Source organism: Pogona vitticeps, chromosome 3 (assembly GCF_051106095.1).
Source record: "Pogona vitticeps strain Pit_001003342236 chromosome 3, PviZW2.1, whole genome shotgun sequence".
Classification (NCBI taxonomy): domain Eukaryota; kingdom Metazoa; phylum Chordata; class Lepidosauria; order Squamata; family Agamidae; genus Pogona; species Pogona vitticeps.
In genome coordinates this window covers 11,588,331-11,602,911 of record NC_135785.1, presented here as the reverse complement: position 1 = coordinate 11,602,911, position 14,581 = coordinate 11,588,331, and the positions used below count along the sequence as shown (strand labels likewise).

The 14,581-nt window shown below is 42.0% G+C and overlaps 1 protein-coding gene across 5 annotated transcripts in view; it reads right to left on the bottom strand.

Annotated features, from left to right (window-relative positions):
- The window catches only part of PEX5L (peroxisomal biogenesis factor 5 like), a 193,995-nt gene that overhangs the window by 24,398 nt on the left and 155,016 nt on the right, over positions 1-14,581 (bottom strand). For 3 of the 5 annotated variants that reach the window (XM_072996233.2, XM_072996235.2, XM_072996234.2), the window contains 3 exons: positions 10,612-10,821; positions 7,997-8,123; positions 6,781-6,877 (listed from right to left, as the gene is read on the bottom strand). In XM_072996233.2, the coding sequence (XP_072852334.2) occupies positions 6,781-6,877; positions 7,997-8,123; positions 10,612-10,821 (434 nt within the window). The remainder of the gene's footprint in view (positions 1-6,780; positions 6,878-7,996; positions 8,124-10,611; positions 10,822-14,581) is intronic. The other 2 variants (XM_078389629.1, XM_078389628.1) reach the window with 1 other exon arrangement.

The following is a 14,581-nucleotide window of genomic DNA, read 5'->3' as shown; positions in this document are numbered from 1 at the left end:
TGCTCCCTGAAGTGGTGAAAGACATCTCGTTTGCCATAGAACATCATTTTTTTTAATCATGTATTGTATTTGGTGTGCTTTCTTTTGTGACTGGTCACTTGAAGATAAACACAGGCTTAATTTGCAATTCTGAGGAAATTCTACTGCAGATGTGAAAATAACTTGTTTTGCGGCTTATCACTGGAAAATAAATATGGGCTTGATTTGCAAGTCTGGTTCCTGAGATATGTTCTGCTGGAAAATTTCCATGGAAAAGGTATATGTTTTGAATATGCATTTGCCATCATGTCTCCCTTGATCTTTCCTCTCTAATCCTGGATTCCAGCTAGTCACAATTGACTCACTTCAGACTGATGCTGATGGCCAAGTTAATAAGGAAGCATTCTGAGTAGGGGTAAAGGAGCCCCCTGGCTGCAGCTACTTCTCAAATACCAACTAGCCTTGAGAAAGGTGTGATAAAATATTTTTTAAAAATAAATACTCTAAATATTATTTAAAAAGTCAGGAGAACACACACACACACACACACACACACACACACACACACACACACACACACACACACACACACGTGTGTCATGGAACCAGACATTATAGCTGCAAAGTAATATAGCTAAATATATGACATTATAGCTGCATAGTAATATAGCTATGCTGTTGTGCAGCTGAGCAAAATCAACATTCAACAAGGCAATTTTAAAAATGGGGGCAGCCCAAACAAAAAAAATTAACTTTGAAACATGTCTTTAAATCAGCACCAAATTAAGCACAGACATAGCAGACAGTCTGCTCTCACTCTGTGCCAAATATGGGGACGGTTGAACAAAGAGTTGTTGAGTTGTTTTTTTAAGTAAAGCTATTCCCCTCCCCCCATGCAGAAAGAAGCAACCCTGAATGTCCCCAGATTTAAAGTAGCTCATACAAATTGAAAAGACCAATCTTGCTAAGCTTGACAGAGAATAGTTGGTCCCACCTACTTTTTTAAAAAAAAACTGGTAAGAATCCAAGATGCAGAGACTGAAATACTGATCCTCAAAAAGACCCTTTCGAAAGGGAAAAACAACCCTTTTGTTATGACCGTGCATGTATATAATAGGCTTACCAGCAAGAGCTTTCCAAAGTACTGTAAGCTCTTACATGGTTACAGCTTTAATTGCCCAGAAGGAAGATGTTTGGAGACCAATTAAGGTCACAGAAACAGTCAAAAGGGTTCAGTTTGAAGAATAAAAAAGAAGGGTTTGCTTTAAAGAAAGTAATGTAGTGACAGTCCTCCAGAAAGGGGGACATTTTGCCATGTATCTCCAGGGAACTAGCACACCACCCCACTGATTTCAGAGTTACTTCTAATGAAACAAATAGGAAGCAGATCTATACTTTCCACTCCCCCCCCCCACTTTGCTTAAGCAAGCGCATTTGTCACTTCTCTGCTATTCTTGGCTCCTTCGGCTGTTCCTCTTCATCATCAGTATTCTACCCATTAAAAGTACAACAGAAGTTTGAAGGCATCATTTTATTTGTATTAAAAAAAAACATTCACAAATTCTGAATTCACAAACACAATGAGGAAGAATGCCCCATTTCCTTGCCAGACAAGGCAAGGAAGGTCAGGCCAATGCCCTAAAAACATCGGTTTTGCTAAGCACTTAACCTCATACTTGTCTAGGGTTAAACTCATTAGCCAAATGTCTTAACAGTGCACTGAAACTGCATCTACTTGCATTATTACAGTTCTGATTATCATGATCTTTAAGGTCATTTGTTTGCAGTGAGCCATTTCCATAGTGGATATAATTTCTACTGCATCCAATTTCAGGGCTGAAATACAGACTTGATTCAGTCAGGACAAGTGTCCTTTGAACTTATGTTTAGCTTTGTCAGAAGAGGAAGTAGCCTGAGTATGATATGGTTGTTTAGCTCTTAGCAGGAAAGCTTGGATGTGACTAATTATATGAAGTATCATTCTGTGTAACTAAAGTAAATACTTTTGGTAACAAGTAATGTAACCCGTAGTTACAAGGAAACTTTTCAAATATGAGTAACTCAAGTTATTTAGGCATGATGAGTGGTCCAAGTTACTTTCAAAAGATACTTTTAAAGAGCATTTTAGGTGCACTCTTAAAGCACCTATTCTGACTTTATGCCATTATCTTATCAGTCCAAAGTAGTAAAGAAAGTATTATTTGACTTTGGTATTTTTCAAATATTTCCGAAGTGCAATATCAGAATTGCCTCTACTGGGAATAATCTAAGAGTATTTCCCTATATTTTTCTGGCTAGGAGTTGAGGAATGAAGTTAGCTGAAGCATAAGACCATAATTAAACACACGGCATATTGGTTTTAGGAGTAGATAAGCTATTTAATATTAACATTCCAGTTTAAAATTTGAGGATGTTAGATAACTAAAGTCTGCTTGGTTTCCATTTTGCTACAGAGCACAGAAACTAATTCTCTTTGATGAATGAGCTACTTTGAGTATGGTTACCTTCACAAAAGGCCTTGAAGGAGAATGAAAGCCCAAAACAAATGATTGATTGTCATTCTGGCTTGTTGGGAATGAAACGTTAGCTTGGGAAAAAATATGGGAATTTTACCATTCCCACTAGGGGCCTGCACTACAAATGGAAATGATCAAACAGCACACATAATATGTTCATAACTGAAAGGCCAAGGCCTTACAACGCCCTGCCTTATCTTTTATGTATGAATACAGCTGAAAGGGTCACCATAAGTCAGAATTAAGTCAGTTTCACTTGTGTTTTTTTTTTTCTGAACCTCATGAAGTGGCTTTGGCCAATCTCTCTGAGCCTCACTTCTCTGCCAACGGGCATATTAATTTGGTTATTTTCGAATTTAAAATTGTATCACACTTTTTCTCTCGTGAGCTCAAGGCTGTGAGCTCCTTGCTTCCTCACTTTACCTAAACAACACTTCAAGCTGGATTAGGCTTTCACAAGGATAACAATACTCATTTACTTTTGAGCAGAAGTGTGGAACTTTTGGATCCTCCAGATGTTGCTGAACCCATTCCTACCATCCCCAATAACTGAAAATGGTGGTTGAGACTGACGGGAGCTGGAGTCAACAACATCTGGTTCTCTACTACTGCCCTTCAAGTCCTGAAAAAGAATTACAATCAGGAAATGCCCACAAAGTTCTGAAACTGTAAAGCACGATAAAAATGAATCATTACCTAGGAAGTTGGCTAGCTAGCTCAGTGGGTTGAAACCACTAGCTGTGGAATCCCCATTATGCCTCCTGGAAGAGCAGCCAACCTGTGTCATCCCTGGAAGTGGTCGCAGAGCATCACTAGCAGAAGGGAGTGGCAAACCAGGTTTGAGTGCTTTATACTTTGAAAACTGTGGGAAGGGTCGTCGTAAGTCATAATTGACTTGAAGGCACATACAGTAATTACTACAAAGGAGAGAAGCACATTGACCACACATGGCATGCACTGGTCATGCAGCTGAGATGACAGATCCCGCCTTCACTTAGAAAAAGAAGAACACAAATGCTGCTAGCAATCTTTCTACAATCTGGTCCTTGGAAATAAAAATGGAACGGTCTTGCTCCTCGAGTCTAAGCAGGAGGTAGTGCATCTCAACACTGTCAAAAATGGACAGCAGCCCTGATCTCTAAGGAATGCCAGATGGTCTACAAGAGTATTCTTGACAAAGTACTCCCAATGAATCTGGCATGAGGTTGCTAGTGAATGACAAGGTCATGACTGAATTTGGATATGTGAATAAACAGTGTAGGAAAAGGAGACATTGGTTAAAATGTTGGGAAGAGACATGAAGAAGAGGTCAAAACTTGTGTAGTTCCTTTGCATAATCAAATTATACAAGTGCAGGGATTTTGTGATTCTGCACAGCAACAAGGTATTCTTGGTTTCAAACAGGAATGGGAATTTTTTTTTTAATTAAAGGACTTCTACTCCCATAATTTTGCCCCAGTTGAATTATGCGAGCAGGAATCCTTTAATTCCTCTCTAGGTCTTGTAGAGCAGGTGTGTTGCGGAGCTTGCTTGAGCACACTGTGCTCATGGGGAGGACACTCGCACACATGGCGGTGGAACACACTTGTGCGCATGCGCGCAATGGCGCTCATAGAAGGTTAGGAGATCTGTGTTCGCTGTCCGGTCCTGGATAGGCTGCGGACCGCTGCCGGGTTGCAGACCAGGGGTTGGGACCTCTGTTGTAGAGCATTCCTAGAATCAGACACCACACTCTCTCTCTACCTGCTACCCACTGACCAAACTGGTTGGGGGAACCTGGGAGCTAAAGTCTAAAAAAGCCTTGTTTCCAAGCTTGGTGTTAAGAGTAATGTGTTTGTACATCATGAATTGGAACTTACTGGACTGTACTCTTTCTGGTCTCTCAGGAGTGGTCCTTTTTCTGCCACAAGTGAGCAGGGAAAGAGTTCCTTGCTAGCTGCTTTGCTATGGGGTGGTGCAAATGGGGGTAAAAGATCACCCCCACTCCTTAATGGAAAGGCACCGTCCCAGCTGACAATATTCACCATTCTTTCTTTGCATTTCTCTTGGCCATGCTGTGACGTATCCTTCCAAAATATCCTTCAATAAATTTGTTGAATTTTAGGCTATCAGCAGCAGCCACCAAGACACCAGCAATGAATTTAATCACAACGACTTACATATCGTGCCACATAGGAAATATGCCAGTTTTTTTATTTAACTGCCTTTCTTCTTCTTTTCTGCTTTTTAGAGTCACATTATTTTATTGCAGTATTGATCTCCTAACAAGTCTTCAAAAGCTTCGTAAAAATTGCTCTGATTTATGCTTGGAAGAGCATTTTTGGCCAAGGAAGTATGGTATTACAATAATGTGGGTTTTTTTCTAGCAGGTACTGGGGGCAGGGGTTATTGCCTTCTTCCCTTGACTGGTCAATTTTTATGAATTACCTTTCAGAGTTTTACAAAAAGCATACAAATTATGAAAGAAGCAGCAGGCTGGCAAATCGCAAGTCATATGGTGGATTACCTTTGCAAGGGAATGTTCTAAGTATCCTTCCTCTAATGGCTGAATGAAACAAGACACTACTATGAGGAGGTGATCAAAACTTTTCCCTCCAGAGACAAATTCCTCAAGAGCTGCTCTGCCCTGGCAGTCACATTTGTGAATGAAGATTCTGTTTACTTCCCAGTGACCAGACACAAAACAAGTGCAAGCTAATTTGCATCTTGCCAAGCAAGACTGCAACCTGATGACATTTTTCTTCAACCACTAGGTAAAACGGTTTATTTGACTGTAATTGGCCCACCTACTAGGTAAACTAAAATTTATCCTTACTCTCTTATGGGAGGTTTGCTGCATTTCTGCGTTACCCTAATCTCCAGTAACATACACACACATGCACACACACCCTTTGTTTCAATTTAAGGCAATGAAAGAAAGAGGGGAAATGCTGAGTGGCTGGCAGACTTCCATCTTTGGGACAACACTGCCAGAGTTGGAATTTATAACCAACACTCCTGAGCTGACTTTACAGCCCTCATTTGAAATTCACTTTAAGAAAAAACCTTAGCACAGATATTTAGCTATGAATTTTGGAACTCTTGTGGTTTTTCAGTATCATCCACAGATAAGTGGTGCCAAGCCTGATGAAGGCCTGCACAGGCTGAAAACTAGCATTTGCTTGTAATTTTTAAATAGCCCAATAGATGTATTTCAGTTGTGGCCAGGTACAGTATATATTGGAACCACAAAACGCAGCATCCACACCAGAATCAAAGAACATGAGAGACACTGCAGACTAAAACAACCGGAAAAATCAGCAGTAGGTGGACATACTGTAAAACAAGCTGGACATGAAATTCTATTTCAAAAAACAGAAGTACTGGACAACACCAGCAATCATTATGTTAGACTGCACAGGGAAGCCACTGAAATCCACAAACACCAGCAGAGCTTCAGCAAAAAAGAAGTCTAAAACTCAACAAAGCCTGGCTCCCAGCACTGAAAAATACAGCCTGCAAAAGGTCAACAAACTCTACCCAGCCACAAGGACCGGTGATCACTGCACACAAAAGACCAGCTAACAATACCCATCAATCACAGTGACAGATCATCTCTCCCCCTTATCACAACAATACACCCACAACAAAAAAACACCGTGGTCACCATAATCACCCAATCTCCTGAAAAGGACAAAAGCTGATCCCACAGCTATAAATACTTGACCATCCAACAAACTGCACCAGAGCACAGACAGAGTTCTGACTCCTGTCCTCTGAAGATGCCGGCCACAGAGACTGGTGAAATGTTAGGAAGAAAAACCTTCAGAACACGGCCAAACAGCCAGTAAAGCCCACAACAATCAGAAGTATTTCAACCTATACTGCCTGGATCATGAGGAACTGTTAATTGTTTTTAAAGAAATGGGTGTACCTCAGCACTTGATTCTCCTGCTGTAATGTGAAGAAGCCATTGTTAACACAGGATATGGGCTGTTGAGGATAGGACATTTTGTAGGGCACTCATTCATAGTGTTGTCATAAGTAGGAGGTAACTCAATGAACATAACAACGGAAGTGTCACCTCCCTTTCTCTTTGGATTGCTGAGCTGAAACATCTTTCAGCTCTTAAGGCAGCTTTGTTTCTAATGATGTGCTAACTGTCTCATCTGAAAATTCTATATGGAGTTTAGAGGTTTTATATCACATGTTTATTATTTTCACAGACTGGGCTGGAATTTCAGCAAGGCTATCCTGATTTACTTTTAAGACACTTTTTCTCCCCCAAATGATTGTGGCCTCTTACCTTTGGTGCAGGTGCTAATTCTAAATCCGAGGCTGAATCAGATTCCAAAGCAGTTTTGACATTAGCCAGCTCTGACTGGGATCTGTTCTCTGCGGACCTAGAAATAAAGCATTTATATATCCCATTATTGCAGCATGATATTGTGAACAGAGGAACCAATATTCTCCACGGCATAACAATACAGTCTCACCCTGAATAATTTTTAAAAACAAAAACTAAAAAACAAAAACCAAATGCACAGTTACAAGATGGGGGATACTTGGCTCTGTAATTCTACATGTGAGAAAGATCTTGGAATTGTTGTAGATCAAAAGCTGAATATGAGTGTGATGTGACAGCAAAAATGGAAAATGCTATTTTAGGATGCATTAACAGAAGTATAGTTTCCAAATATGATATGCGATATGATGTCACTTTTCAAATACTTGAAATGCAATCATACAGAGGAATGGCCGGATCTGTTCTCAATCATCCCAGAGTGCAGGGCAGTTAATTCAGAAAATCAGATTTAGGCTGAATATCAGGAAAAACATTTAACTGTTAGAGCAGTATGACAATGGAACCAATTACCTAGGGAGATGGTGAACTCTCCAACACTGGAAGCATTCAAGGGAAAATTGGACAACCCTCTGTCAGATCTGCTTTGATTTGGGTTCCTGCCTTGAGCAGTGGGGGTTGGATCTGATGGCCTTATAGGCCCTTTCCAACTCAGCTAATCTATGGTTCTATGATATATACATCCCAAGAGCTGCTTTTCACATTCCAAGATGAACTGAATAGTGGAGACATGATGTCATTCATGTATGCACCCCTTGTGATAAGGCGTAAAGATATCACATGTATCAAGGTTCGTACATCATCTCATGGAAGAGATGCTCTTTGAAAGATAACAACATTGGTAGCACATTGGTGACAGGGCATATTTTAGTATTTTAATTTTTTAAAAAATCTTTGAAATAACAAATGTGTGTAAGACTCACTTCACAGAGCAACATTTTAGGAGTAAAGAATAATTATTAACTCCCTACACTTTTTACAACTTTACCAATCAATATTACCAATCCTTAAAATAATATCATTAAATGTTTTAATGGTAATAATACGGTAATTACTTGAAACTTATTATTTTTAAGCTCAGTGTCTGAAGCGATTTTTCTCAACCCGTCCAATGTTTGAATCAGTCCTGTTGCACAAGTAAAAAAAAAATATGCTTTACCATAAAAATTCTTTTGATGGAGCTCTAGAAGCTGAAGGCTTTTTCTCTGGTGCAGAAAAACCTTTGGTAGCCTTATCTCCATGAAACCTCACTTCATCCCATTTCTCCAGCTGTGCCTGAATACTGACTGAGAGTGAGAAAAAGAAAACGAGATCTTGTAAGGAAAAATGCAGGATAGAAAGAGAATCTTTTTTCCCTTTGAAAACACTGGGGACGAAATTGCCACTCTAAGTTGTTAGGTTATGCGGTCCATACTGTATGTCAGGAATTCCCAAAATGTACACCATGGCTCTGTGAGCTGTCCAGGATCCAGGGGCGCCATGGGAAAAAGGACGGAACATAGGCTGTAGAAGAGCTGTACAGTGGGGTCTCGACTTACGAACTTAATCCGTATTGGAAGGCAGTTCTCAGGTCGAAAAGTTCTTAAGTCGAATCTGCATTTCCCATAGGAATGCATTGAAAACCATTTAATCCGTATCTGCTCTTTTCGTCCATAGAAACTAATGGGAAGCTGCTATTCCGCCTTCTGCCACTAGAGGGGGATATTTTTTCTTTTTTCCTTTTAACCTAAGATGACTTAGCTTTAAAAAAAGGGGGGGAAAAGAGTTCGTAACTCGAATCTAAGTTCGTAACTCGAGTCCATATATTCCTATGAGAGCGGTTCATAATTCGAAACATTCGTATGTCGAGCCGTTCGTAAGTCGAGACCCCACTGTACGTAGCTCTATGTCAAACAGGAACTGGAAGCGCAGGTGTGTGCCTGTCTCTCCTTGCCCCATCTCTATAGTCCCCAGTGGAGGTGCTTGCCAGGTGGCCTCATGAGTTTCCTCCTTCAGGACCTGAAAGGAGGTGAGCCCTTGGGGTGTCAAGATCCCACCCCTAATGGCAGTGAAACCCCTGATGGTCCTTCCAAGCAACTGAAGCTGTGGCCAGTGGTCAGTAAATACAGGAAGCCACGAATCCATAATGTTTGGAAACCACTGCTGTATGCCATTTGTTATTGGCGTGTTTACAGCAGAATATCGGGGGGGGGGGAAATGTTCAACAGTCACCAATACATTTGCACACATGGTCACATTTCACATAGAAACACGTCTTTCTGAAATCACTAATCTTTTCCACAAGGACATTTGAGTAACAGGGACTTTTAAATCCACCTCTTTTGATGAACGATGGGAGGAGCTGGGAAAGATTTACAAGGGACAATTTTCTTGTGGAGAGAGAAAATAACTGGAAACTTTTTGAGTCATCTTGCACTTTCTCCACGTCTCCAAAACTAGTTCAGAATCTACTGGCCTCTTTCAAATATAGAAAAGAAAGTCTTTCAGTCTCAATTTTCTTGTGTTTCTCCCAATTCCACTTGTATTTTCTTTTGGCCCTTACTTGTAAGATTTTATTTTTTATTGCACTGAAAGTTATGTACAGATTCTTTGTACATTTCCCCTAATCTGTGCATTAATTTATCCATGTTATCTAACATACAAATTTACTTACACATTCCATCAAATTGACACACTACCCCTCATTAAGTGGGCTTGTGCTTATTTTTTTAAAATGCATACACAGTAGATAACTGCATTTTAAACTGGGCGCATTTTCCTGGGCATACCTCATTCCTTCAAAACACTATAAGCTCTGCTAATGTGTACATTTTTGGTGAGGCGTTATCTCTTCTTTCAATGGATTTCAGAAACACCTTTCATGAGAATGTAAAATCTAACAAAATTCTTTTTCGTCCCTAGCCTTAACTTTACTGCAACAACTAAAAAGCAGGATTAATTCCAAACCCTCAAAGACCAATCAGAAATCTTGCTGTGAAGGATGCGAAAAGTAGGAGGGTGCTTAACGATGCCTGCGTTGTTCAGTTCTTCTCAACAAAATCTTTGGCACATGTTTTCCATGTGAAGAAGAAAATGCATGCAAAAAAGAATCAGCTGGCAGGTTATGTTGGCAAATGAGGCAGGAAATTGCAAGCACCTGTTCTAGTCCTGGCAATAGACACACAGTAGGAACTACAGTAGTGACTTTCCTTTGTCTAGTGCTCCATAAGACCTGGAGAGGCATTCTGTGGCATTCCCAAGAAAGGAAAAGAATGTGAAACAAGAACAGTTTGTTGACTCAAACCAAGCAAAACCGTGTAACAACAAAGACAATATTTTCAATGTAAATCACATTAAATGACAATAACTATTTCCTTTCTGCATGGACATTTGAGGATGAGAAGCACAGGAAAGGTTGTTTCTATTTTTTTAAATAATAATCAACAAATCATTCCAACACACACACACATACACACACACATTGCTTCTCAAAGGGAAATAATACCAGTTTTTATCACATTATGGGGGTTTAATGAGGAAAAAAGGGGGCTTCTTAGATCTATATCCCAGAGGTGATGAAAATTGCCAGGAGGCAAAAGGAAAGGTCTCCTCTTGGGGGGGATCTCACTGAGTTAAGACAGCCTGACTGGAAGAGAGTATGGAATTCAATGAACACTCTTTTCATTCCCAAATCATCAGTTACTAAAAAATTGCACTTCTTTCATGATGTCCCCATGTCTAGCATGTGGAACTGACAATAGGTGGAAAGACAGCAATCAACAAAGGCTTAGGTACCTAAATCCAAGGAGGACTTCTCAGGACCTCTGAGAGGCTGGATTTTCTGTTCAGCATCCACGCTGATAAGATCTGGATTGTCTACCTTCTTTTTCTGGAGTGAGGCTTTTAGGGTTTCCCCTCTTGAGGAATTCTCCCCGTTTTTCGTTTTGCTTTTGCTTTGGGAGACAGGCTCGCTAAGATCCAAAAGATCCAACCCTGCTGACAAAACTTAACACAGACCAAACACAAAATGATTTGTTTTCAGTCATTTAATGCAATCTGGCCAAAATTCTGGATTCCTGTGCTTTCCCCCACTCCGCTATTATTTCAGCGACCTAACCCGATTATGTATTCTAATGAACCTGAAAGCTTTCACAGTCCTGTGAAATCGACACTGATTCCAATAAATGTTTTTCCTGCCCATGGGATTTGAAGTTTCTTTTGTTCTCACAAACTAAAAGAGTTGTGTTTCTTTTGATACACACTTCAATTTCACACAGCTGTATAATATTACTGTTACATACAGCACTGATGTTACCTGTCTGTCATGGGTTTGGAGGGAAAGTTCCATCCTATGGGGAGTGGAAGGCGGGACATCAGGAGGAGGGGCTGTACTGTATATATATGTGAAGCGTGTGTGGAGAGTTTATGAGATGCTGAGACAGACACTGTGAGACACTGGGTTGGGACGAAGCAGCAGCTGGGGAAGAAGAAGCTGTTGTGGGAGTCTGGGTGTCTGACAGGGTACTACTGTGGGTCAGAGTACCAGCCTGAAGGGTTCAGGGGTCTGTTGGTTAGCCAGAACTGATGGGTTCAGGGTCTGTGCTTTAAGTTAAAGGTTCTAGGTGAACCAAACTGTGTGTATGTGTGAGAGAGAATAAGCCACGTTACTTTACTTTATTTTATTCACCTGAATGTTTTATTATCCCTGTGTGTATTTAAAATAAACCTTATTCTTTTTGTTGTTTAAAAATCCATCCCTGGTCTGTGTGACTTATTATAGGGAATGGTTGGTGGCAGCTTAGTAACTGTGTGAGAGATCCCAGTAGGTCTGGGTTTGTCACATTGATTGGTGTCCAGCGTGTGGGATACGACTGGTCCAGTTGTCCAGTGGTCCAGCAAAGCCTTGGCAAGTGTGCCCAGAGCAAGGGGGGTCTAGTCAGGGACAGTCTGAGGCGCGTAGGTAATCTTCTAGGTGTACCTCACGGGGAGGTGCGCTAGTAGAAGAACGTGCCAACTGGGGAGACTTAGATTAAGGTGCTCTGAGGCAGCCTAGTTTTGGCGGGAAAAAGCTGAGGAAAAACTGCGTAGCAACAGCGAGCTAGCTTGCCAGCTGAGAGGCCCAGCAGAGGGGGGTAGGCTCTGACTCGATACTGTTGCAAGTTTAGTGCTGAAGAACAGCAGCAATCTCTAGGGAGAGCTGGTTCTGAGGCAAAAAGGAAAAAAGTGGTCGTTTTATTTTGAGGCTTGACTTTTTAAAGCAGCCTGTTCTGAGGGGGGGTATGCCCTTGACTCGAAGCCAAGTAGCAGACATGAGTGAGGTGAAAGACCCCCAGATTGACCAAGGTTCTGAGGATGAATTTGGCTCAGTGCAAGGTGACAGCACAGGAGAGCAGGACCCAGAACTCAGAAAAATACTCCTAGCCCAACAGCATGAACTGAGGGTGAGGGAAATGGAGGAAAGATTAGAGAGAGAAAGAAGAGAGGAAAGGGAGAAACAGAGACAATTTGAATTGGCATTGGAGAGAGAGAAAATGGCGTTTGAATTAAGAAAACTGGAACTGATGAACCAGAACAATAATAATAATAGGGATTCTGAGGGAGGCCAATTGTCTAAGGCTGACCTGAAGAAATTCCCTGTGTACCACAAGGGAGATTGTCCTGAGGTGTTCTTTTCCTTAGTGGAAAGAGCGTTTGTGGACTTCTCAGTAAGGGAAACTGAGAAGATGACCATCATGCGGTCTTTAATCAGTGGTAGCCTGGCTGAGGTTTATGCCGAGATGCCTGAGGAATTGATGAAAGATTTTGCAGAGTTTAAAAAACTGGTGTTTGCCAGACATGGGATAAATGCAGAGCAGCTGAGACAAAGATTCAGGTCCCTCACCAAGAAACCAGAACAGACTTTTACCCAAGTGGGGGCCCAATTGGTGAGGCTGCTTGAGAAATGGCTATCGCAGGAGGGAATAGAGACCTATGAGCAGCTTAAAGACTTGATAGCCCTGGAACAGTTCTATTCAGTCCTGCAGGGGGAATTGAAATTCCAGGTGAGGGAAAGGAAACCGAAATCTGTGGCAGCAGCCGCAGAAATCGCGGATTTTATCTCCCAAATAAGAAAGCCCTTGGGTGAGGGGAAATCTGTAGGTAAACCCAAAGAAACCTACAGCAAGTACTCTCAGGGACCAGGGAAAAGCCAGCAAGGGGGAGGGGCCCATGGTGAAGGGAAGCCCTCAGGCATGAAACCAAGCCCTCAGAATTTGGAGGGAAAACCGAAACAAGAGGAGAGAGAATCCAAATACACTAGAAAATGTTATTTCTGTCAGGGAAAGGGTCATCTAATCTCAGAGTGTGAAAAATTAAAGCAGCTAAAAGGAATGGTGCCTCAGAATTCTAGTGGGACCAAGCCAAAAGCTGTGTTCTGTGTCCAGAAAGAGCAAGGCTCAGTGTCACAGAGGGAGCCTGTTGCCATGGCTACTCAGTCTGGGACAGCTGCCTCTGCTGATCAGGCTGAGGAAAATGGTCCTCTTCTGGAGGTAAAGCGCTGCTTGCTGATAAAAACAGATTCTCAGTTGTTTGAGACAGCAGGGGTGGACGTAGGAATACTTGACCGTCAGTATAGGGGGCTGCGGGACACTTGTTCCCAAGTAACCCTATGCCATCCAGATATCATCCCTAGGGAGTTTATAATCCCAAATGAGAGCATAAAGGTAGCAGGTATTGAGGGGCAGGTAATCTCTCTGCCAGTAGCAGAGGTACCTGTCAACTTTCAAGGCTGGAGGGGAGATTGGCGGATAGCGATTTCATCTACTCTGCCAGCAGCCGTGCTCGTGGGAAATGACCTGGCTGAACATGTGAAACGGGTGCTAGTGACCACACGCTCACAAGCCACCACAGGGACAGTTCAGGGGGGTAATGATGAGCCAGAGACGGAAGCAGAGGGGAGTTCAGAAGCTGTGGTGGAAACCTTAACCACAGACAGCAGATTTGGACAGGAGCAAAAGGCAGACGCCACTCTCCAAAAGTGTTTTGAACAGGTGACTGACGCCCAGCTAACACCTGAAACCCCAGTGAGATTTCTGGAGGAAAAGGGGATTTTATATAGAGAAACCCTGAGGAATATCTCAGAGGGGGGAGATGGGATCAGAAGTCAGCTGGTGGTACCTGAAAAGTATCGCCCCATGATCTTACAAAGGGGTCACTCTGACATGTTTGCTGCACACTTAGGGGTGAAAGAGCCCCTTGATTTGATCAAACAAATTTGGGAGCAGATCACCCAGGATGACCCACAAGACGTTGTGACTTACATAGACACCTGGATGAATGACCTAAAAAGAAATCTAGAGCTGGCAGCAGAAAACCTGCAAGCTCAGAAGGTCAGGCAGAAAACATGGTATGACCACAAAGCTAGAGAGAGGCACTTTGACCCAGGGGAGGAAGTGCTTTGGCTTAGGCCCTGCAGAGAGAATAAACTGCAGCTCAAATGGGCAGGACCATATAGGGTCATTTCCAAGATGTCAGACCTGAACTACCTAATAGAGCAGGAGGAGAACCAAGCAAGGAGGGTGGTTCATGTGAATGCCCTAAAACCCTACTACAGAGGGGAACAGAGGGTTTTATTCGCGATAAAAGCAGCTGAGAGTGAGGAAGCGGAATTGCCCTTCTGGGAGGGTAGAGGGGAAGTAAAATACAACCCAGAGGAGGTAAAGATCAGTCCTGCACTCACCCAAGACCAGCAGCAAGAACTAAAAATGCTGCTTAGTAAATATCAACA